The 24,983-nt window shown below is 41.6% G+C and overlaps 1 protein-coding gene across 3 annotated transcripts in view; it reads left to right on the forward strand.

The window, feature by feature from the left end:
- The window catches only part of Nsd2 (nuclear receptor binding SET domain protein 2), an 84,232-nt gene that overhangs the window by 49,512 nt on the left and 9,737 nt on the right, over positions 1-24,983 (forward strand). For 2 of the 3 annotated variants that reach the window (XM_028870768.2, XM_028870771.2), the window contains 11 exons: positions 3,256-3,337; positions 4,412-4,536; positions 14,857-14,988; positions 15,846-15,969; positions 16,809-17,009; positions 17,883-18,062; positions 18,325-18,481; positions 18,610-18,815; positions 20,010-20,113; positions 20,383-20,652; positions 22,575-22,691. In XM_028870768.2, the coding sequence (XP_028726601.1) occupies positions 3,256-3,337; positions 4,412-4,536; positions 14,857-14,988; positions 15,846-15,969; positions 16,809-17,009; positions 17,883-18,062; positions 18,325-18,481; positions 18,610-18,815; positions 20,010-20,113; positions 20,383-20,652; positions 22,575-22,691 (1,698 nt within the window). Of the gene's footprint in view, positions 1-3,255; positions 3,338-4,411; positions 4,537-7,094; positions 12,859-14,856; positions 14,989-15,845; positions 15,970-16,808; positions 17,010-17,882; positions 18,063-18,324; positions 18,482-18,609; positions 18,816-20,009; positions 20,114-20,382; positions 20,653-22,574; positions 22,692-24,983 lie in introns of those variants that run through there. The other variant, XM_028870772.2, reaches the window with a different exon arrangement.

Here is a 24,983-nt window from a genome sequence, read left to right on the forward strand (position 1 = left end):
GCCTGGTACCTGAAGGGAAGTGTAATTGACCAAGATCTATATGTGCAAAGCAACTGGATTACTCTGTCTGCCATACGAAGATCACACATAGAGAGAGTGGACCTTTTAGCATCATTTGTTTCAACTGTCTGAGATATCTAGTTAACTTTGGTAAATTGAGTTTAGGCTCTGAACTGTATTTGAATTTATATTTAACAGGAGTTGTGACACAGTTATATAATTAAGATTTTGGGTAAAGCTTGGTACTTTCACTAAGTTGCCTTTATTATCTTTCTTTTTTTTCTTCTAATTTTGAAGAATAGAAAAATCTCACATATTGCTGAAGTTTAACTGTGTATAATTTTTGTCTATCTACCTATATTATTTATCTTTAAGGTTCTATTTCTAGTATGAAATAATAGATTCTGTACCATTATCCTGGTGCATAATGTGTTATTTGGATTCATTTGCCACCATGTTGGTTATGTGGTGGTGAAGCGTTACTGTGTGTTACTAGAGTTTGAAGGTACCAGGAAGTTCATACTTAGAGAAGCTCTTTAGATATGTGTGGTCAGAACATTTGAAATACCATAATTCACATTAAATAGCTAAGCATAATTTTTTTAATTTACTAAACAGATCAGAAGATAGCACTTGGAAGGCAGAGGCAGACAGGTCTCTAGTTTCAGGCCAGCCTGGTTTGCATAGTAAGACTCTGTCTCAAAAAGTAGTGTTGTCTCTCTGGTCTGGTTTTTATAAATCTTAAGTCAGATTGCGTACAATCCCTAGTATGCATTGATTACATTTGATGAGCCAGTAGCATTCCAAAAGCTAAACAAAATTCTTGTGATTACTGTCAGTGGACTTCTATCTACCCTGGCTATAGGTGTCAGTGAATGAGTTCTGGGTCTGATATCTGTGTAAGGTCCCTGTCTACAGGAAGTGGCATGGTAACCATTAGACAACACTGTTTCTATGCTATTGAAGCATGCTTCTTTTTGTTTTATTTTGGTTTGGTTTTTTTGGTTGTTGTTTGAGATAGGACCTCATGTAGCCCAAGCTGGTTGAGAATTTTCTCTGTAACCCAGGCTGGCTTTTTAAATTCCTAGTCCTTCTGCCTCTGCCCTCATGAGTGCTGGGATTATAGGGTTGTGCCACCATACCATGCTGAGGGCATTTGAACTATATTTTTCTTTTCTTTTTTGTTTTTATTATTTATATTATTTATTTATTTGAGACAGTCTCACAATGTAGCCTTGGCTGGCCTGGAGTTTACTATATATACCAGACTGGCCTCAAACTCACAGAGATCCACCTGTCTTAGTTTTCTGAGTGCTAGGATTAAATGCACATGTCACCACACCTAGACTGAATTACATTTTTCAAAATCTCAGCACAAAATATTTCTTTTTTCTTTTCTTGTTTTTTTTTTTTTTTTTTTTTTTTTTTTGGTTTTTAGAGACAGGGTGTCTCTGTGTAGCTTTGCGCCTTTCCTGGAGCTCACTTGGTAGCCCAGACTGGCCTCGAACTCACAGAAATCCACCTGGCTCTGCCTCCCACGTGCTGGGATTAAAGGCGTGTGCCACCACCGCCCGGCAAAATATTTCATGATATTAAGCATCTATCTATCTGTCTGTCTATCTGTCTGTCTGTCTATCTATCTATCTATCTATCTATCTATCTATCTATCTATCTATCTATCTGGTTTTTCAAGACAGGGTTTCTCTGTGTAGTTTTGGTGCCTGTCCTGGATCTCGCTCTGTAAACCGGGCTGGCCTCTAACTCAACTGAGAATGCCTTTATTTTTTGGGACAGGGTCTCACTATGTAGCACAGGCTGGCCTCAAACTAACTGAGATTTTTACCATGCCCAGATTTTTTATTTCTTTCTTTTTTAAACTAGTACTAGGGATTGAATCCATGGTTATGCTAGGCACATGTTCTACAATTAGCTGGCCCCTTTTTTATTTCAAAATTTTATTTAAAAAATACAGATTTAGGCTGGAGAGATGGCTCAGAGGTTAAGAGCACTGACTGCTCCTCCAAAGGTCCTGAGTTCAATTCCCAGCAACCACATGGTGGCTCATAACCATCTGTAATGAGATCTGGTGCCCTCTTCTGGCGTTTTTTTTTTTTTGTTTGTTTGTTTGTTTGTTTGTTTTTTGTTTTTTTTGCTTTTTTTGAGACAGGGTTTCTTTGTGTAGCTTTGTGCCTTTCCTGGAACTCACTTGGTAGACCAGGTTGGCCTTGAACTCACAGAGATCCGCCTGCCTCTGCCTCCCGAGTGCTGGGATTAAAGGTGTGTGCCACCACCGCCCGGCAAAAAAAATACAGATTTTTGTCTTTATTCGTGTGTGTGTGTGTGTGTGTGTGTGTGTGTGTGTGTGTGTGAGAGAGAGAGAGAGAGAGAGAGAGAGAGAGAGAGAGAGAGAGAGAGAGAGAGAGAGAGATTGTATTTTACGGAGGCCAGAAAAGGATGTGTAATCTCTTGGAGTTTGAGTTCCAGATGTTTGTGAGTTGCCAGACAAGCATGCTGAGACCCAAACTTATGACCTCTTGAAGATCAGCAAGTGCCATCTCCTTCAGTTCTGCTTTTTCATTTTAAAGTATGATCTCACTAAATTGACTAGCCTGGTCTTGAACTCACTTATGAGCCCAGAAAAGATTTGATTTGTTATTCTTCTGCCTCAGTCTCCCAAGTAACTAAAATTACAGGCCTGTGGCCACTGGATCAGCATTTTGAAACTTTCCCTCAAATCTTTGGTTGTGGGAAGGTGTTTTATTGTTGATCTCTGTGAAGTAAATATGGAATTTGTCTCAAATTTGGATATCCCTAGTGTAGTAGCATTATTGGTTACTCTAGTAATGCTGGAACTGACATAGAGGGATGACTTAAGTTTGATTGGGACTCTTGAATAGAAAACTAGATTTCCTCTCTTAGTTTTTTACTTTGTTTTGGATTCAGTGGGAATTTTGGGTAGCACATGAAATATAACTTATGTAAGGGACCTTAACAGAACTATTGCAGGTATTGGCACAGCCCTGCCCGCTCTACCCTCTGACAGTTTCTAGAGCAGGAGGTAAGAAAAGAATCACTTCATTGTATTAAAAAAATCAGTTTGGGCAGCTGTGGTCCTCTTGAGTGTGAGGAATGCATTTTCAAAGGAAGAATTTTCTAATGTGTAAATTTTCAGCAACCTGTGTTCATTCACAGTTGGAGAATTTTTTCCTTTGTCCCCCCCCTCACCTCTTTTTTTTTTTTTTTTTTAAATAATAGAGAGAGACAATCACCGACAAAACAGCCAGAACAAGCTCTTACAAAGCCATGGAGGCAGCTTCCTCGGTCAAGAGCCAGGCAGGTAATGTGGTCAGGCTCCTTCTTTCCTGACTCCTCTGGGTGCCTGGGTGGGTGAGCAGGATGGCCTAGTCCTGTTCTTGGGGAGCCTCTAGTGTGGGCACCTGAGAGGGACAGAGATAAGTGAGAACAGGGTTGGGTAACAGGGATCCAGGGATGCCTCAGAAGAAGTAACAATTAAGCTAGGATAAAAAACAAGTGGGAAAAAAGAACTTGGGGAATTAAAAAATAATTGATTTAATGTGCAAATTGTCATATTCAGTCATATTGAAGTTACTTTTCTACTGATTTTTCACTTTGAAATTTTATTAGAAGAGAAATTTAAACCAGAAATACTCAGATTTCTTCCTTTATGAGATGAGTTGTTACTATAAATTCTTTTACTCTACGGTAGGCCCCTGATGGTTCATACTTACCAGTCAAGAGTAAAAGTCAAGATGAGTTGTTTCTATTACATATGATAAAGAAATCAGCTTAAAGGATTTTCTGTGAAAAACAGCTGAACAGTAAAAAGGAAAAATCAAACCCATTGACCTATTGTGGATTATCCTGTTAAGACATCTGTCTGTTAGATAAGCTCTGTGATGAGTGAGGAGCTATGGTTGGAAAGACTGTTTTCTTTGTTCTGCACAAGATCAGGTTTTTAAAAACCAGCTATTTTTTAAACAAGTATTTGTGGATGATTGGAAATTTGAACATAGGATTTCTATTTTTAAATATGAAGGTGATATTATTGTATTCAGATTTTTATTTTAGAGGTATACACTAGGCTTTTTATGCATGAAATTATAAATCGAGTTTGCATCAGATAATTCTACAAGGGGTTATGGATCCACGTGTGGACGAAGCTGCATTGGCCCTGGGTTGTTGGGCGGGGGGCAGTTAAGTAGTGGGATATGGGTATCATTGTGTAGTTTGTCTGCTTTTGTTTTTTATGATAAAAAGTTAAATCCTTACTGACAACTAAGGACACCAGAATATTCATCTTTAGGATTTCACTTATTTTAGGGGTTATTTAATTCAGTAAGGATGTGGGAGGTTAAGATTTTAAACTTTATAAAATAAACTTATTTTACAGCAACGAAAAATCTTTCTGATGCTTGCAAACCACTGAAGAAGCGAAATCGGGCTTCTGCAACTGCATCTTCAGCACTTGGGTTTAGCAAAAGTTCATCTCCTTCTGCATCCTTAACTGAAAATGAGGTAAAATAATGATGATAGTGATACCATGGCATTCATGTGAAGGCCATTAGTTGCTCAAGTTGCAATGTGAGTGAAAATTCTATTTTAAAAGAATTATGTTGGTGTTCTCCATAGGTATAGGTGAGTTTCAGGTGTTCTTAGCCATCTAAAATTCACAAAATTGAAAGAATAGTGTCCTATTTTAGTCTGAGCACTTTGAATATAAATACATGCACATGGTGAATGTGTAAGTGTACATACATACTTCAGTCTTGTTGCAGAATAATCATTGCAATCTGTTTTAAAATGGTGTGTTCTGTAAACCTCACTCTGTTTTCTCACATGAAAGGAAATTCACTGGCTCTACCAGGACATGCTATGTTGGCCACACTGATACTGGCCACTGTGCACCCACACTGGTGGAATGGAGGGGCTCACAAGCCTGTGGGGAAGCCAAAGGTTTCTTGGTCCTCATGCATTGCGTGTCTCTGGTCCTTTGTTCTGGCATGTCTCAGATGTAAGTGTGGAGGCAAGTTAGAACTGTCACTATACTAAGTTTCCTGTGTTTTCTGGACTTGTAAAATACATGATAGCAGAGAAGTAGGTGGTATTATAACAGGCTGTTGCTGCCATCACAATAGTGTAGCATGTATTGGTGTTACCAAGTCTGCCATTGCCAAAACAAGGGACAGCTCCAAATGCAGGAATGATGGGTTTTTTTGTTTGTTTGGTCCTGTTTTTGTACAGAGGTAGTTTTAATTTGATTCTAGTGACTACCTTTATGGATCTTACTTTTCATTTTTAATTTCTTGTTATTTTGATCTCTGTAGTTCTGTTTTTTTTTTTATTATAGACTGGAGATTTATTTTCACAATATTTTTAAGGAGTTGATAACCTTGGTCTTCATGGAAAAGGATAGTGAGGTGGGAACTAAACAGGCCCCTTTATCCTTTTGGATCAAAGGCAGCACTTCTGGCCTGGCCTCTGCTATGGTCCCTAGTAGGGTTGGATGTGTCTTTGCTGTTTCTTCCCATTAGTGGAGGGCTGGGTTTTCCATTGCATGATGATCAGGGACCTTGGTGGCTAGTGGAACACCCTTGAGAACACCCTCTGTTGCTCACTGCTCTGAACCTGAAAGTGTGGTGTAAATCTAGACTGTTTCTTTAGTAGGATCTTAGTCACAGGCCTGCTCAGTCATACTCTCAAGTTTTCATATATTCACAGGACTGGGGCTTGGTGATCGTTGTTATGTGTAGAAAACTAAGCATTTCGTATAAATGTGTACATTCAATTTGTTGCTGAGCTTCTATCTAAAATGTTACTAATACAAAAAGACTAGTGTTATTCAAATTATTTTCCATTTTGCTCTCTTGTCAACATTTAGAGTAGCAGTCTAGAAAATTAAATAAAGATGGTCTAAAGTTCCAGATACTCACATTAAAAATGGAAGGTTTCTGTTCTAGAAACCCTTTCATTTAGGCATTTAAGTTAGAATTTTCATTTATGATTTTTTTTTTAAGTGGTGGGGTTGGAACCCAGGCATTTGTGAATCCAGGCAAGTGTTCTACCACTATGTTACATTACAGCCTTGTAAAAATTTTAAATGATTTCTTTTCTTGCTTCATATTTTGGTCTAGTCATCCAGTTGATACTTTACATATGCTGTTGTCAGAAAGGAGAGAGAGAGAGAAAGATTGAATTACTGAACTTGTGTCTGTCATTCTTGATCATCAGTATTGGGTACTGAAGGTGAAGACGGTGAGGGTGGAACAGAGAACAGCAGCTGGCTCAGTGGTCTGAACCTGGAAGGACTAAGATGAAGAAGCATTTTGTAATAAGACTAGTTGCAACATCAGAGGTTAATAGATGATTTAAGTACATTTATATTATATAGGCAATGCATTAAATTCAAATCCCTTCTTACATTTTGAAGGTAATAACATAATTCTAACATTATACATTATATTCCTTATATAAAATAATTTAAATCCTAGGCCTTCTCTATTGGACTACTTGTGTGGCTTATGTGAATATTCTTTATAGCTTATAGAGTTGCACTATTAATTTAAAAACTTTAGATGAACAAGTAGTTTCGTCCAGTATGCATCAGCATTACTGACCCTCACAGTGAATGTTTACAGGTCTACAGTGCTGAGTGCCTGCTAACACATGAACAAAGCATTAGTGTTATGAAAGGCTATGGAGACTGTTGAGTCTGGTTCTGATGTGAAAATTATGTTTGGAGATCTGACTGCCTCTTCACTTTAGGACAGTCATGTTTTGCATGTTTATATTTCCCTCCCTTTACACACTTGATTGAAAGAGAGTTATGTAGGGTTGGTATTTCAAGACATTTTAGGTCATGTTGTAGTTTAAGTTCTTAAAAAATGTGTGATAAATTTATATTGGAATAATTATTAATTACATAATATTACATCACCCCAATGAAGCGATTAAAATTGCACACTTGCATGACAAAGGCCTGTGAAGGAATTGATGTGATTTAAGTGTTTTGTAACTTCATTTTTTGTTCCCTTAGTAGAGCAAATTCTTATTTTTTTCGCCTTCACTGGTAACAGCTTTTATGGGAGCCCACATCAGTCAAGTTGGACTTGAATTCAGCCGCCCTGTACTGCACTTAGAATGATGTAATATCCCAAGATGTCTGCTGCAGGTGGTGCATCATCGTATACACTAAGTGACATTTCTATCACAATCATTTTATGGAAGATGTGTGATAATCTGTTTTTACTGGTATTAATAAACACATACAATGAAGAAAACAGATAACAAAATTTAAGACCAAGGTAAGATACCCAATCAAGGCCATTTAATCAATCACATTCATCTCATAATAGAAACACATTCATATTCTAAAGATCAATCTGAAGTTCAAGTTGAGGAGGAGGCCTTCCAATTAAGGCTATCCCAGAGCTGTGACAATGGCACCATATTGAAGAGGTTATCCTGTTAATGCTCATTTTTTCCTCTAATTCATAATTTACTGAATTTTTAAGGAAAAATGTCAGCATCTGTTCACTATCAATAAGAACGAACAAGCAGGACACTTTAAGGGGTCCTTTGTCAACTATTTTCATTGCCAATGAAATGTATTCAGTATTGTAGATATTAAACCAGTTTCCCACATAAAAGGCAGGAAGAGTTTTGATTCTGTCCTTTTTTACCTGACAGTTTTACTATGACACTAGACACAGTAGATTTTTAGGGAAAAATGCCATTTACAGTATCATTGTGAACCATTCAACTATTGATCCAGTCACTGATATCTAGAAGACACCATAATCAGGTTATTTACAACAACCACATCATCAGTTGCTTTTGTAAAACATCAGCATCATGTTTTAAATGTTGTGGTTCTGGATGCCCAGCTGGGGCATACCCAGGTGCCCGCATGTTTGCATGGGAGGAAAGGCTCCACTTGCCCTCAGCTCAAGAAGCAGAGCTTGTGCTGTGCACGGGGTGTGTGAGCGGTGCCCAGGCCGTTGCACACAGACACCTCAGTGTTGGACCTGTGATGAAAGTTTCCGAGAAATACTTTTGTTCCAAACCATTAAGTAATGTAACGCATGTAAAACACGTAGAGTGCCTGGCACCTTACAAGGACTCAGTGGTTCACTATTGTGACAGTAATGGTTATTACAATAAAATAATAAAATCACCATCATTCCATTTTTATCCAAAAGTATAAATTTTTCTTTGGCATGAAAAATGATCCTCTTGACTGCATCATGCATGTGTGGATAAAATAAATCCAGGAGTAACAGAACCCTAGCTCTGTTTGTGTGACACAGTAGGGTATTAGACTGTGAGGTTGTGGTCAGGTAGGTCACTCAGCTGGCTCTGCTCAAATGTACTTAGAGACATGACCTCAGAGAATACCTAATGTGAGCATTCTAAGTTGTACTGTTCTTAAAGGACATGAAAGATCTCAGGTAAATTAATTTTTTTTAAATATAAATCACAAAATTAAAAACTATGAAGAAATAGGATGGTGTAGAAATGGCCCTGGTTCAAGAAGTGATTTCTCAAAAGTAAAGACACAACACTGAAATGGTCTTGGGCAGAAGTGAAGGGATTTCATTTGAAATTAGAGCATGATAAATTTTGAGTGGGTGCCCTGGAAGCAGCTATGTGCAGATACAGCAGGAATCAGTCAGAGGACACGCATTTTGCTCTGTGCTGGGGAGTGAGGACTTCAGAACTAGTGGTGATGTCTGCAGTGTGGCACAGTTAGTACCTGCTGAATTCAGAGAGGATGAGGCAAACAAGGGTGGGGATGATGGAATATTCTTCAACTGGGGAAGACATAGCCCACCTAGGGGCAGGTCCTTAGCATGCTGCAGTGAGGATGGAGTGATAGTCCTCCATGTAGGATATTCCTGCCCCAGAGACCAGCAGTCGTCTTAGAGTAAATAAGCAGAGTTCCATGTCAGCTCTTGGCTGACCTCTCCTAAAAGAGGTGAGTGAGTAGGAAAGAGGTGACTATCAAGAAGGAATACTTGTCTGCTGAGAGTACAAAAAAATGTAGCAAATTTGTTACATTACAGATTTAACATGGAATTCCTTCATTTTTTATAAAAATGTCAAAAAAGCAATGCTACCTCTCTAGCCTTAGGTCTTGTGAGCTGCCCACTGTTGAGTTTTGCTTCTGCCATACAGAGAATTAATACCATTTGATCCTATTTGGCTTCAAACCATTGTTTGTATACAATGTTTGCCTGGGAAGGGGAGGTAGCTTTCTGTATAAAACTGATTCAAAAGAGACAAAGACTTGAGTGAATGTACAAAGGTTTGGATTGCAGCTGTTCTAACAGTGCAAGTTGTCTGTTGCACAGAGCAGCACACCAGGGAGTCCACGTACTGGATAGAGGCCTGTGCCCAGCAGCCAGGTCCTTCAGGTGCTCCTCAGTCAGCCCCTCTGCTCTAGACGGACTTCTGCCTTCCTGGCGGCTTTTCCTCATGAAAAGTGAATGTTGTCCTTTGGTCACAATGCCTTTAAGTGTAGTTGTAGCTCAAAACTTTCTTTAGTATCCATATCTATTTACATCTGTGTTTCCCAACACAAAACAACTCCAATGTTTTTAAGAGGATGTCCTGAAAACCAACCAGAAATCGAAGCATGACAAGGAAGTAAAATATCATAGGATCTAAGAGGAAAGGGTCCCTGCTTCATGCATGAGGGCATCCATCCCATCCACTACCTCTGAAGAGGTGTAGAACAGCCTGCTTCTGACATGGGTGGAGGGCTTCTTAAGTTGGTCTCTCAGCCAAGGTATATCTAATTCTGGGATTACTTGAGATAGTTCACGCAAAAGCACCAGAAAACTTAAAAACAGAGTTCTCTGGAGCTGGAAGGCAGATGAGGGACAGGGCCTTTTCATTAATGATAGAGCATGTCACAAGACTAGTAAGAAAAAAACAACAAAACCTCACCTGGCAACAACATGTCTGTGACTCCATGCACTCATCCCATGGTTGTGTCTGGAGCCTGTAGGCTGGCTAGATGAATAGGTTACTGGTAACCCATTAAGGTCTGTAACAGAAATATAGAAATGCCATATAAAGAAGGTAATAAAAACATAAACATCTCATTTCTCAAACAAAAATTGATGCCTGTGTTTATGTAAAACTTAAATGATTAAAGAGTGCTCCTGAGAAAGGGTCTCTTTGCCTGGAGTGAGGGCCAGAACTGACTTTTGTTCTGTCTGTCCTTCAGTATTGGTGTGTATTCTATATAAGCTCCTAGCTTACTCAGCCCACTTGAACAGAAAGAGGAACCCTTAGTGAGCGGTTCCTTGTTGGCCTCAGTTGCTTTATATGGGCCTGAGATGCCCCATGAGGTCATGGCTCCCTTTAGGAAATGTTTGTCCAGTGGCAGGTGAACCATAGGGTCATTAACACTTAGTAAATTTGCTTTCTTTCTCTGTCACTGATTCTAAGGTACCATATGTCTTACACACATTCAAACATAGGTTGCTTGAAGGGTCCTTTGGATTGTTAAATGTGCAGCACCTTATTTTATTGTCAATAAATCCATTATCCCAGGTTTTGAAAAATTTAATTACCAAGGACTGCTATTTTTCTTTGAGGAGATAAAATCCAAATTGTCTCTTGCTAGAGAAAAGTAGAAGGGCTTTCCTAACATGCTTTCAGAGCTTTCAGTGCTTCTTACTGACGCTGACTTAGAAAGCTTTTTGGGTTTTATTTTTGTTTTAAGAAACATCGATTCCTGTATATCTTAGCATTTTTGGTGATTGAAATTGACTTTGTTCCTTTTAGGTACTGTTTTTATTGCTAGAATATTAGGATTGTTTTCACTAACTTTCCTGCCAGTGATGGAAAATGGTCATCCTTAATACACAGAATAGTGTATTTGCATTTTTCCTTGTACAGGAAGGGTAAGGGACATACTCTTCTGGGGCTTGACTAGCAAGGGTGTCCGTCCAGCAACCTGACATTTTGTCAGAGTCCTGTGTGTACATCCACATTTATAATTTTTCTCTAGCCTGTGTAGTTGTTCAGCTTTTAACATAATAACCCTGGCAATATTTTGAACCTGCTAGCATTCCAGGGGTACTCTTCTTTTAAAAAAACAACTGGGATCAGGTGGAGTCCTAGTCTTGGTACAGGAACATTGCCAGTCATATGAGCTTAGAAGGCAGGTAGGCTGGTGGTTCTTGTTCTCAAGCCTTCCAGGTGAGGACACATGGCCTGTTGCTGCAGCTGGCTGGACCAGGTCCCTGCACAGCCTCGACATGGTTGAGTCAATAGAACATTTAGAGACCACTTAACCTTGGGTAAGGGCAGGCCTTTATGGGAGCAGTAACTGTGTGGCTGACTGGCTACAGCTCTCAGTCTTGGCTGTCCTCTTAGGCTAACTGTATAGAAGCTGGCATAGATTAGATGAATATGAAGCACAATGACATTCTGTGGACTAAAGTTTTTTTTTGTTTTTTTATTTTTATTTTTTTCCTCTTTCATGTTCTCAGTAACTCATACCTGGCTTTAAATTAGGAGTAGCTAGGAGAATTCTAGTCTGTATAAACTTTAATAAAAATTATTTTGGATTCTAGGATTTTAGAATGGTTGTCTTAACTTCAAATTGTCTTAATTCCACTCTTAATACTTCACTGTGATGTTAACTGGAAGCCCTGCGTGAGATCAGTCTTTTAATTTTAGACCATTTTATCTGCTGAGCACAGGATTCTTACCATTTGTAAATCTAAAAGTCTGTGAACACACTTCTACGCTTCTTCCTTTATGAAAGCATAACTTAAACATGAAAATAATGTTGGTTATAGAGATATTTATTGTTCAAGGTCTGTAATTGTATTTTAAAATGATGTAGTATTCAACTTGTGAAGGGAATTGTTTTGTCAAAAAAAAAAATTAAAAACTCAATGTGTATCAGCCCACAGAAGGGCAGGGGTCTACTTTGTGGCCACAGTGGGGTAAACCCCAGTTAAACTCATTAAGCTTTCCTGATGGCCACATAGCTCCTGGCAGTGGGTTGGAAGATGTCTACTGGGTCACATGATGTTTGGTAATGCCATCTTGAAAGTCCCTGTAATAGATGAAGGAGACTACATTTCCTGTCTGTGAAGGAATGTGTGTCTAAGGCAGGTAGGCAACTCAGTACTATCACTTACTGAGTAGAGAGTGGAGAAGTATTTTCAGACTCAAGAAAACTTTGGAAAGTCAGGAGCTAAGCTCCTTGGAAATCAGTACCACAGGCATGACCTTGGTGGACACAGGAAGCCACAGGAAAATTCTTGACAGTCTGTGTCTCATCAGTCACTTCATTTTTCTTTTTTCAAATACATCCTGTTGGATATTGAATAGATCATAGATGTCGTAGACTGAGATCTGGGACTGTGTTGGGACCATACAGGTGATATGTCACTTCCACAAATGGCATCTCCAAGTAAGCTGTCACCTGGTACACATGGAGGTGGAGCCTGCAGCTGGAGTGAGGCGCACACTTGGCTCTACTTGCAGGTGGTTTGCTGAGCAGAGAGCTGAGGGACCCTCTTGACTGGGTAGGGGTTCGTCCATTTGTGGGGGAGGATGTGGTGGGTGAAGGTGGACCTTCTACAATCTGTCATGAACTGTGATATTGTAAGGTCTATATTCTGTATGTGGATAACAGACCCAATCAGGAAACGAGCCTTATGTGTGTCGTTAACATTTATATTTCCATTCAAAATATGTATTCAGTGTTTATTTCCTCAAACAGACTTTGTTAATTTAGGAAATATCTCCAAGTGGAAACGTGCTAACTTTCTGTAAATCTTAAATAAAAGGTGCTGTTCCTTCCTCTGACCCAGGACTGGTTTGTGTTTTCTGTCTTTCTTTCCATTCCTTTCTCTTTATAGTTTTTAAATTTGCTTCATCCACACAGTGGGAAAAAGTGGGTTGGTGAACGGAGGATGGGTTCTCTTCCATGGATGCTGTGCTAAACATCCTTTGGGTCTCATTCCTGCGTCAGTCAGATGGGTCAGCCTTGTGTGGCTATGGGAGCTGCTCTCTGAGCCAGGCCAAGCTATGTGGCTACTGATTCCTGAGGTCCTGGGCTTCCCTAATACTCACTCCAGTCTCAGAAGTGCTCAGATCCTACCTGTGATCCCCATATCTGATGGATGTATTAAATTTGGAGTTTGATCAGATCATTTCACATTACCTCTTTCTGGATGTTGATGTGAAAGAAGTGGGAGGTGAGCTGATGGGAGAGGGATTGGCAATGGGCCCTGTAGTTCCAAATAGTCAGCCTCCTGGTGACAGACCTTAGGATGTGACACTAATCTAGTGTTCTTCATGCTATATCCATCTTCCTGCACAAGGCGAGAGAATTGAATAGAAAGGCCTCCCCCCATTACGTTCTAGTTGCTAGATGTGTCTAGTGAGATTAGAAGGGGGGATCACACAAAGCCTGTCCCTTGTTACAGTGGACCATCAGAGCCACAGGAATCCTTGTTCATTTACTCCATGTTAACATAGATTCAAATCAGAAAAATGCCTGTTTTTTTTTCCCTCCTCTCATTGCTCCCAATAATTTCGATGAGCTAAATCTGGTAAAAGCTCATTAGTAAGCCTGCAGAATCTGGGCCAGAGTCCCTGGTGAGGTTGTTTGTTTGGTTGGTTTTTGTTTTTTGTTTGTTTGTTTGTTTTTTTTTTTTTTTTGTTTTGGTTTTTCAACAGGGTTTCTTTGTATAACCCTGGCTGTAATGGAATTTGCTCTACTGACCTCAAACTCACTGAGATCTGCCTGCCTCTGACTTAAGTACTGGGATTAAAGGCATGTGCCACTACTGCCTGGCTTGTTTTTGTTTTTTAATGTGGCCTAATTATAATATCTAGCTTTGTGTTAATTGGCAAATAGCAAGCCTATAACATAATTACGTGTGATTATTGAGGTAAATAAGAAACATAGTTAATACACTTTTTGCTTTGTTTTATCTCCAAAATTCAATTTTCAACACTAAGATCACTTACACCCCCCCCCCAAATTTAAGCACTTGAATTTGAAGGATGAAAGGGTTTTCTGTTTTACCCATTTAAACATTTATTGCTAGTACTTGTCAGACAAGGACAGGATGCTCCATGCAGCAAGGGTGAGGTTGTAGCTGGATACTAGTCTCTGTTCAGTGGAGGGAAGCCAGTAAAATAGGTGCTTTCCTCTGCACACATACTGTATTTCTCCCAAGTCTTTTCCTCAGAGTCCAGTGTTCACAAGGCAGGCAGAAATTGCTCCTTGCCTTTCTGTGGGGCTGAGCAGATGAGCTGTGACCAGTTAGCAGTGAGAGGGTAGACAAGGCACTCAGGCTGCAATGCACGCCAGTGACTCCTGACTCTTGAATCAGTTCCAGGGGAGCAGCATGCTTCTGGAAGAGCACAGTATCCTCAACAGAGTGAGAAGCAGCTTCTGTGAAGTCTTTTTTTGTGACTTCACTTTGTTGGGTTTTTTGTTTTTTTGTTTTTTTAACTCATGTGGTATTTGGGTCTGAAGACATTGGGTAAGAAAGCACAAGAGTATTGTTCCCAGAGCTCATCTTTGTTTACTCAGAGATAATTGGATTTTTATAAATTGCTTTATTTAAAGGAATATGTCTTATATACATATGTATATTAAATATTGAGTAGAATAAGGTCCACTTCTGAGTTTGCTATATGGCTTTTACAAGTTTTATTACTTCCAAGCCAGTGGTAGTGTGTATCTACACCACATCATTGGGCATAGGGCAGGAAGTGGGCTGTGTCCAAAGGATGTGGCCACCTGTTTTCTGTGGCTAGTGAACTGTCGTCCACCTCCTTCATCTCCAGGTCTCAGACAGCCCAGGAGATGAGCCCTCAGAGTCTCCGTATGAAAGTGCAGATGAAACACAGACCGAAGCATCCGTCTCATCTAAAAAGTCTGAAAAAGGAGTAGCTGCCAAAAAGGAGTACGTGTGTCAGGTGAGGGCTAGGCGGTGTCTGATATGTTGGTGAGGGCTTCTCCTGAAGTCCCAGATGAGCAGAGTGAGTTTCCTGCATCCTCTTTTCTTCCAGACTTCTCTTTTGCTCCATTACTGCTCATAGATACCTCTTTGGAAGGATTAGGCCACCAGGAGAATTCTGGTATTAGGTTGTCTCAGTTGACATTATTCATTCTCAGGTGTGATGTGTTTCATGTACAGCACAAGTATACATATGGCAGTTTGAAGTAGTACTTGGGAATGTGTGCTGTAAGAGGTAAGGTGCTAGGGTGATGTGGTGCCCTTGGCTGCTTACTTAGTTCACTAGGTAGGCCAGTCATGGGCTGGGCTGGCATGACTAAACCCATAGCCCTACAGAGGTATTGCCCGGGTCAGTGTCCTACCTGTGCTGGATGCTGGGTTGGTGATCTTAAGAAAGCTACTCACCTTTCTGCGCCTTAGTTCCTGCACCATTGTGAGGTGCGGCCAGTGTCAGTATCCATGGGAGAATGCTGATTGGTCCAGAGTTGCACAATGGCTGACCGTCAGCTCCATCGCTGCCGTCTGTAGAAGGATGGCTGGTTTATGGTAAAAATATGCCATGGGTTTTTGGTTTTTGACATTCATGTCTGATCTGAAACATCCTGAATGTATCCTTCAAGGTTTTGATCTTTTGTTTTCCTTAGCCTGTGCTGAGGAACTAACATTTTTGTGTAACTTTACCTGGCTGAAGTCTCTGATCCTGCTAGGTGTTTCACTGTGTGCATGCCAGAGATGGAGTCAAATTGCCCCACATGGTGAGAATACTGAAAGGGCTGTTCCTGAGTGTAGGTTCATGCCCCGCTCTGTTCCCCACAGTTGTGTGAGAAGACAGGCAGCCTCTTGTTGTGTGAGGGCCCCTGTTGTGGAGCATTCCATCTAGCCTGCCTTGGACTTTCCAGAAGACCAGAAGGAAGATTCACCTGCACTGAGTGTGCCTCAGGTAAGTTCCAACTTCTGAAGCTGGGGAGTTGTGTGTGGAGGTCAGTGCTGCTTGTCCCTTTTTCTGTGCTTCCTCAAGTTGTGTATGAGACATTTGACAGAACAAGTCCCACACACACAGGTACAAAGATTTTATGCTTCTAAGCTCTTCCACTGTACTGTGGGCTTTACTACTTGAATGACAGTATCACTGGGCAAGTCCTTCAGAATACAGTGACTGGTGGAGTGAGGGATAAGAGGCTGTGTACTTTTCAAAACCCTTCCTTTGGGGCTAGCACAAACCTTGCTCTATAGGTCGTGGTTATGAAGCATTACACTTCTAAACAGTCCTGCCTAACTAGTAGTCGGTTACAGAGCACTGATATTTATAGGATGCTCAGTTCATTACAAAGACTAGATGTCATTCTTAGCTTTATTTTTGACAGCAAGAACTTAACTGAGGGGCTAAAGCTTTTGCCCCACCCCACTCTAGTGCCTCAGGATTTGTCCTACAGACTAGGATCACATGGGAAGAAGGTTGGCTGCACAACGGCTCTGCTCCCTGCTAACTAGGCCCAGGAAGGGTCAAGCTGCCCAACAGCCCAGCAGCAGCAGCTGCAGCAGCACCCTTCAGATGTCAGTCTTCTGCAGCCATAGCAAGTCTTTGCTGCACTGGTGAGTGGGCCAGGAAGAAGACAGGCTTTCCTGTATTTCCTGCAGCTTAGATGGCAGCTCAGACGACTGGGCTTTGTTCTGAGGAAGGCTTAGACTAGTCAGCAACACAGGCTGCTCCAGAAAATGTGCTTCAGTCTAACTTTTGTTCTCTGCACCTTTCTATCACCCCTTTCTCTCACTTGTTAGGGATTCATTCATGCTTCGTGTGTAAAGAAAGCAAGATGGAGGTGAAGCGCTGTGTGGTAACTCAGTGTGGAAAGTTTTACCACGAAGCTTGTGTAAAAAAATACCCTCTCACTGTGTTTGAGAACCGAGGCTTTCGCTGCCCTCTCCACAGCTGTGTGAGCTGCCATGCTTCAAACCCTTCAAATCCACGGCCATCCAAAGGTACAGATAGATGTGCCCTTACAATTTGGGTGTGGGTTCACTCATAATGTCTAGGTGTTTCTGAAGGTGACCATTGATGCCAGACAGGTGTCACTGGAGGTTATGAACTCTGATGGTCTCCATCACCTCCTGTTTTTCTGCTTGACTCATAAGTCAAGAAGTTTTTGGGGTTTTTTTGTTTTGTTCCTATAACATAAGGCTTGCCCCCATTCCATTCTTTTCATATCAGCACTTTGATTCTTGATTTTTTTCAACAAAGGATACTACCTGGATTCCCTCCTTGGCTCTTTTTTTTTTTTTTTTTTTTGAGACAGGGTTTTTCTGTGTAGTTTTGGTTCCTGTCCTGGAACTCACTCTGTAGCCCAGGCTGGCCTCGAACTCACAGAGATCCTCCTGCCTCTGCCTCCTGAGTGCTGGGATTAAAGGCGTGCACCACCACCGCCTGGCCTCTTTGCTCATTTTTAAAGGCACTTCATATATAAGGGAAACTTCTGTTTGTAAAAAAGAGGTGGAACCCTGGGCCCCACATGCTAGGCAACTGCTTTACCACTGAGCTTCCTTCTCAACTGGGAAATATTTCAAATCAAATTACATATGTGGAAGATAAGGGTAGCTGTGTGGCGTTGGAGAGGTACTGTATCCTTGTCACAGGCTTCTCTGACAAGATACATTTAACAATATTTAGGGGGAATATGCTATCAACATTTACTAGGAAGGGTACCCAGCAGAAGCTCTCACAAATCCCAAATGCTAGCAGCCCAGGTTAAGAAATGCTGGTTGGTTGGGCAGTGGTGGCACATGCCTTTAACTTTCTGAGACTTTGTCATGGGAGTCAACAGTATTTGTAGTCTTCAGGGTGTTTATTTTCTTTAGGTAAAATGATGCGATGTGTCCGCTGCCCCGTTGCCTATCATGGAGGGGATGCCTGTCTGGCCGCAGGATGTTCAGTGATTGCTTCTAACAGCATAATCTGCACTGGCCACTTCACTGCTCGGAAGGGGAAGCGGCACCACACCCACGTCAATGTGAGTTGGTGCTTCGTGTGCTCCAAAGGTAAGGATGGGTTCTGCCGTGTGTGCTGCTCCACACACAGCTTAGCTGGTGCTGCAGGTGTCGCCTCAGCCCTCTAAACTGAGTGAACCATATAGACTTCAGGAGATGACTTTGGTAAAGTGGTACATACCATTGAGTGGTGACCCATGGGTTGACATACTGACACTCCTGCTTCCTTCAGGTTTGTGTCAGTTACAGAGATGAAACAGAGGACCTAGACTGACCTGGTGAGACAAGCTCAGGCTGGCCTGTTCTCTTGTAGGGGGAAGTCTCCTATGCTGTGAGGCCTGCCCAGCAGCCTTTCACCCTGATTGCCTGAATATTGATATGCCCGATGGCAGCTGGTTCTGCAATGACTGCCGGGCTGGGAAGAAGCTACACTTTCAAGACATCATTTGGGTCAAACTTGGGAACTACAGGTATGAAATAAAAGTCTGTGCGTTCATGTCTGTATTTACTTAAGTGTGTTTGCTTTACTTTACACTAAGTATTGGAAATTTTGTCACTCTGAAGAATCTGTGAATCCTGTTTTTAATATTTATAATAGATGGTGGCCGGCAGAAGTTTGCCATCCCAAAAATGTTCCCCCAAATATTCAGAAAATGAAGCACGAGATTGGAGAATTCCCTGTGTTTTTCTTTGGGTCTAAAGATTATTACTGGACGCATCAGGCACGAGTATTCCCATACATGGAGGGGGACCGGGGCAGCCGCTACCAGGGGGTCAGAGGGATCGGAAGAGTCTTCAAGAACGGTATGGAGATTTCCCAGTGGAGCATAGATGACACTGTCTTATGGCTTGCTAATCCTAGTTTTCTGTTCTTTTGAAATTTGATCTTTTTAAAAATTCCTAGACTAAAAATTCTATCTCTACTTCTGTACTAGAAGAAAGGAAATTTGTAGGCTGATGTATTCATTGGCGTATACCTATGCTATTTAATAGCTTTTATATTAGCATATAATTAATTTTGTTAACATGAAATAAAGCTTTTTTGACAGACAGTAGTGGTGCACACCTTTAATCCCAGCTTTTGAGAGGCAGAGGCAGACGTATCTGAATTTGCGGCCAGCCTGGTTTATAGGGTGTGTCTCAGGACAGCCAGGGCTACATAGAGAAACCCTGTCTCCAAAAACAAAAAAACAAGAGAAATAAAGTTTTTTTTCTTTTAAAGATAATATGTTTAGAACTAATTATAAGTATTTTCCATACCTGGCCTTTTGTGTGGCAGCTCTGGAGGTGATTTCCCATGATCGGAACCTTAAGTTCTAGCTCTCTCCTGCTAATTCCTTCTTCAGCAGACACAGTAGAACTTTGGGTACCTTACACAGTATCAGTCAGGGTGGGCAGATGGACCGAATGTTATGTCTGATTCCACAGTCTGGGAGATAGTGTAGTAAGTGTAGTTAAGCTAGATAATGACTTGGACAGGAAGGAGACAAGAGATAAAAGTGTGATGTTGCATAAGAAGAATCAGCATTTTCTCTGGATGCAGTGAGTGCGGACAGTAGGAAAAATTTGGAGTGCTTACATGATTTATGCAGGGAGTACAAGCTCTGTCACTGCTGATGGGATTTGCCATGGTAGATGAAAATCTATGCCTTAAGAGCTATTGGCTCCTTGCTGATGAGAGTTTATAGAGCGGATAGCAAGCAACAGCAGCCTGTCCTCTTCCTTAATGCCTCAACATTGGGGGCTTCCAGAGGACTGAGAAAGAATGAATAATAGTATGGAGAATGGGTAGTGCCTGACAGAAAAACGCAGCTGCCGGGCTTTGTGCTTAGCTGGCACAAATTGGCTCTTAGTATTTAGTCACTGGGGAGGCAGGCACCTGCCTTTTACAGAAGCCACTTAGCTTCAAGAAAACCACCAACAGTACTTAGCACTGAATATGGAGGTCAATGTATTTATTTACTGAAATATATTTCTCATATTCTGTTGGCTTTTTAGCATTGCAAGAAGCTGAAGCTCGTTTTAATGAAATCAAACTTCAGCGGGAAGCCCGAGAAACCCAGGAGAGTGAGAGAAAGCCTCCACCATACAAGCATATTAAGGTGATAGTCATGTCAGGATTATGTGTACATTTGTATGTATGTGTGCCTTCTTAACGGAGTGGTTTGGAAGTGGTTCTTGGGTTACAGATTTTTCAATCCTAGGTTATGGCTGTTAAGAGGTCTGTCAGAAACTATCTCTGTGGGCCCTGTGATGATGACTAGAATGCATGTGTCCAGTGTGGGCCCTTGAAAGGGCAGCATGAGTGTGCAGGGATCCAGGGTTCTCTGGTTACAAAGTAGAGTCAAGACAACTTGCTTTTTCCTTACAGGTGAATAAGCCGTATGGTAAAGTCCAGATCTATACAGCTGACATTTCCGAAATCCCAAAGTGTAACTGTAAGCCTACAGATGAGAACCCTTGTGGTTCTGATTCTGAGTGTCTAAACAGGATGCTGATGTTTGAGTGCCACCCGCAGGTGTGTCCTGCAGGGGAATACTGCCAGAACCAGTGTTTCACTAAGCGCCAGTACCCTGAGACCAAGATTATCAAGACAGATGGCAAAGGGTGGGGCCTGGTTGCCAAAAGGGACATCAGAAAGGTATGTGAAATGTCCCCTGCTTTTTGTACTGTGTAGTGATTCTTTTTGTCTTTTTTTTAAAAAGGTTTATTTATTATGCATACAGTGTTCTGCTTACATGTACACACCTACATGCCAGATCTCACTACAGATGGTTGTGAGCCACCATGTGGTTGCTGGGAATTGAACTCAGGACCTCTGGAAGATCAATCAGTGCTCTTAACCTCTGCGCCATCTCTCCAGCCCCTGTGTAGTGATTCTTAAGTGTATGTTTGTGTATGCATTGCCTGGCCTGGCAAGTGTGTGGAGATCAGATGACAAGTTTCAAGAGTCAGATCTCTCCTTCCATGTGGGTCCCAGGGACTGAACTCGTGTCCTCAGACTCGGTGGCAAGTACTTTTACCTAAGGAATCATCTCACTAGCCCTCTCTTCCCCACTTGTAGGAATTAAGGGCTCATCACTTACTGTATGGGTTTTTTTGTTGTTGTTTTTGTTTTTGTGTGTGTGTGTGTGTGTGTGTGTGTGTGTGTATAAAGCATTTTGAAACAGTGTTCAAATTTAATTATTATAATTAAATGTTGTAAGCCAGGTATGATTGTATGTACCTGGTACATGGCAGAGGCAGGTGGATCTCTCTGACTTTAAGGCCAGCCTGGTCTACATAGTGAGTTCCAGGCCAGGCAGGGCTGCACAGTGAGACTCTGAACACGTGCACCAGTATATCCCCATTGTAGAGACACAAGTGGGAATTGCTTGCTTACCTTATCACAGCCTGGCCCTGATGTGCTTTGTCATGACCAGTAGTCTCAGACCCAAGGTCCATGACCAGAAGAGGTCAGTACAGAAAATTCATGAGCCACACCAATAGTCTCAGCAGTGATTCCCTCCCTCCCTCCCTCCCTCCTTTCCCTCCCTGCCTTCTTCCCTCTCTTTCCATCTTTCTTTTTCTCTCCCCTATCCCCCCCACCTTTGCCTTCCCCTTTCCCTTTCTCTTTTCTAAAAGATTTCAGCCAGGGGTTGGGGCATACCTTTAGTCCCAGTACTTGGGAGGCAGAGGCAAGCAGATCTCTGTGAGGCCAGCCTGGTCTACAGAATGAGTTCCAGGACAGCCAGAGCTACACAGAGAAACCCTGTCTCCAAAAACAAAACAACAAACAAAAACAAAAATTAAAAAAAGATTGCTGAAAGCCGGGCGGTGGTGGCGCACACCTTTAATCCCAGCACTCGGGAGGCAGAGCCAGGCGGATCTCTGTGAGTTCGAGGCCAGCCTGGTCTACAGAGGGAGATCCAGGAAAGGCACAAAGCTACACAGAGAAACCCTGTCTCGAAAAACCAAAAAAAAAAAAAAAAAAAAAAAGATTGCTGAGATCACTCTTTTCCAGCCTTACTTCTTTTTTTTTTCTTTTTCTTTTCTTTTCTTTTTTTTTTTTTTTTTTTTTTTTTTTTTTGAGACAGGGTTTCTCTGTGTAGCTTTGTGCCTTTCCTGGAGCTCACTTGGTAGCCCAGGCTGGCCTCGAACTCACAGAGATCCGCCTGGCTCTGCCTCCGGAGTGCTGGGATTAAAGGCGTGCGCCACCACTGCCTGGCCCAGCCTTACTTCTTGGTTACCTCAGCTGTTGCTTCATATAGGCTTGCTATAAAACCTGCCTGTTAAGTTCTCATAACCTCTTCCCTGTTGGAAATCTGCATGTAATTATTATTTACATAGATGGTGGGTTGTCAGACACGCTTCTCTAAGGCAAGACATTGTAGAAAGCAATCTGGGATGTTGTATATATTTGCCACTGGCAATCTCCATTTATAAGATACTTGAATTTGAACTTAATGAAGGACCTCTAGGAACCACACCCCTGAGGTATTAACATATTATCCAAGACTGATTGATGGTGTCATGGATCCTGATTTTGTATGTACTCAGTCATTACATTCTTCTGATTTTCAGGGAGAATTTGTTAATGAGTATGTTGGTGAACTGATTGATGAAGAGGAGTGTATGGCAAGAATCAAATATGCACATGAGAATGACATCACTCACTTTTACATGCTCACCATAGACAAGGTAATGGGAAGTATGTCTTTGTTCATTCCTGAAGTCTTGAACATGGACCTGGAGGGCTCATCACCTGTAGAATTAATTGGCCCTTGTATTTTGGTGACATTCTCATTTCATCCCCTTAGTAACTTTCCCCAAAACTTCTGCATAATTTTTTTCTGAATGTGGAGCTGCCTCTTGGCATAGAGCATCCTAAGAGCCATGTGTTTCCAGTACAGCATAAAAAGTATACCAAGGTTCTCTTTAAGGTCAGAGGGAAAAAAAAAGGCATAGACATGAGCATTGCATGTTGTCTGGACTACATTGTAGAGAGATTTTGGCTATGCATTGCTCCATTTGCGTATGAATCTTGTGTTTTCCCTCTTTCTCTCTGTGTTACCCAGGCTCACTTCAAACTTCTGAGTTCAAGCACTCACCTGCCTCAGCTTCCCAAATATGTGGGACTAGAGGTGTGTGTCATTCCCTAAGGCTCTTGTATCTTGTAATTCATAGTTTTAAACAGCTGGAACCTAGTTGCTAGAGGTTTTTGGTATTCTCAGAATGAAGAATACTAGGCCTAGGTAGAGAAAGTACATCATACTGGTACTCTTGTGTCTTCTGTGACCAGTAAGCTCAAAACCCAGAAGAAAAGTGGGGCTCTCTTTAAAAAACATGACTAATACTAGTGCTTGAAAACAAGATAGAAAATGGCTATGGATCAGGCATTTTGAATAGAGCAGTAGCAGATATTCTGATAACTGGGAATATAGGGCCCCTGTAGAGATAGGATGGCTCCAAGGGCCCTAGGCAACAGTCCCTTGGGAAGCTTGACCATTCTCAAACTCAGTCTGTGCAGTAGTATTGGGCTCCTATCATTTGCTGTAGGCTGTGGGGTTGGGCCCTTTAGTGAGGTCATTGTCAGAAGGACAAGAAGATTAAAACATTGGGGGGAAAAAAAAGATGTAGGAGATACCCAAGCCAGGGATGATGATACATGCCTATAATCCTAGCACTTGGGAGAATGAGGCAGGAGGATCTTGAGTTTGAGGTCAGTAATCACTGACCTCAGAAAGCTGAGGGGGTGAAGGTGAAGGGGAAGGAGGGAAAGGAGGCAAGCCTGTTTGCAGGGGTGGAGCAAGATGTTAGCAGTTAGCCCTGAAAGGATTGATGGGGTGTGTGTATGTGTACTCATACATGTGTGTCTGTGCACACATAATAAAACAGGAGACAGTGAACATGGCAAAATACTAAGAGGTGGGGGGATGCACTAATCTGCCTTTTCCACCCACCCCCTTGAATTTTTTCTTTTTTAATTAAAAGAATTGGTTAAATTTTTTTCTTTTTTAATTAAAATAATTGGTTGCAAAAGTTGTGGACCCCCGAGCTTAAGAGGTGAGTAGCATGTCCTTCTTCAGGCTCTGCCATGACACAGGATTAATAAATAAACAGTGAGCAGGTTCATGGAGGGCCTTCTGTAGGAGGTCATTCTGGTTTTCTCGGAAAGCTGGCAAGCTAGGACTCTGGAGGGCAGTGAGCAAACCAAGACGTACTACTGCCATAGATGGAAGTGCTTGACTGAGACCCAGAGATGCTCTGGTACCCTGTGTGGTGATAGCTGAAGAGGCTGCTGCTCATTTTTCCCCACTTCATTTTCCCCCTTTCCCTCCTTTTGGAGCTATACATTCAGAACTAAGACTTTCATTACTGTGCCTGCCCTGGAGAATGCACAGGCTCAGTAAAAGCCACAGAGATGCTCTATTGTTTAAAAAGCTCAGAAGAACAATAGAAGGAAAACATTAACAATGAAGGAAGAACAAAACTCAGTAAGCCCAGAAGAGGTGAAATAATCTGATCTCCAGAGCTACTGTATTATTAGATTTGAATGTCTAGTTTTCAGTGTGTGTGTGGGGGGAATCTTAAGACATAAAAAGAATAGAAAAGAACGGCCCATTCAGGGCAATAATTAAACCAATTTCTAAAAAAGACTGTAGCTCTCTAGGCAAAAAACTTTGTAACAACTTTTGTTGTTTTTGTTTTAAATGTTGGAGAATCAAACCTAACCCTGCAAATTCTAGACACGTGCTCTACCACTGAGCTACATCCCTAGCCCTGATTTTGAACTAGCTTTATAGCTCAAGGGCCTTGAACTTGGAATCCTCCTTCTTCAAATGTGGAAATTACAGACACAGGCTACTATGCCTGGTCTAAAACCATGGCTTGAAAGATAACTTAAAGAACTCAGGGGCAGTGGTGGCACACGCCTTTAATCCCAGCACTCAGGAGACAGAGCCAGGCAGATCTCTGTGAGTTCGAGGCCAG

The sequence above is a fragment of the Peromyscus leucopus genome, chromosome 7 (genome assembly GCF_004664715.2).
Source record: "Peromyscus leucopus breed LL Stock chromosome 7, UCI_PerLeu_2.1, whole genome shotgun sequence".
Classification (NCBI taxonomy): domain Eukaryota; kingdom Metazoa; phylum Chordata; class Mammalia; order Rodentia; family Cricetidae; genus Peromyscus; species Peromyscus leucopus.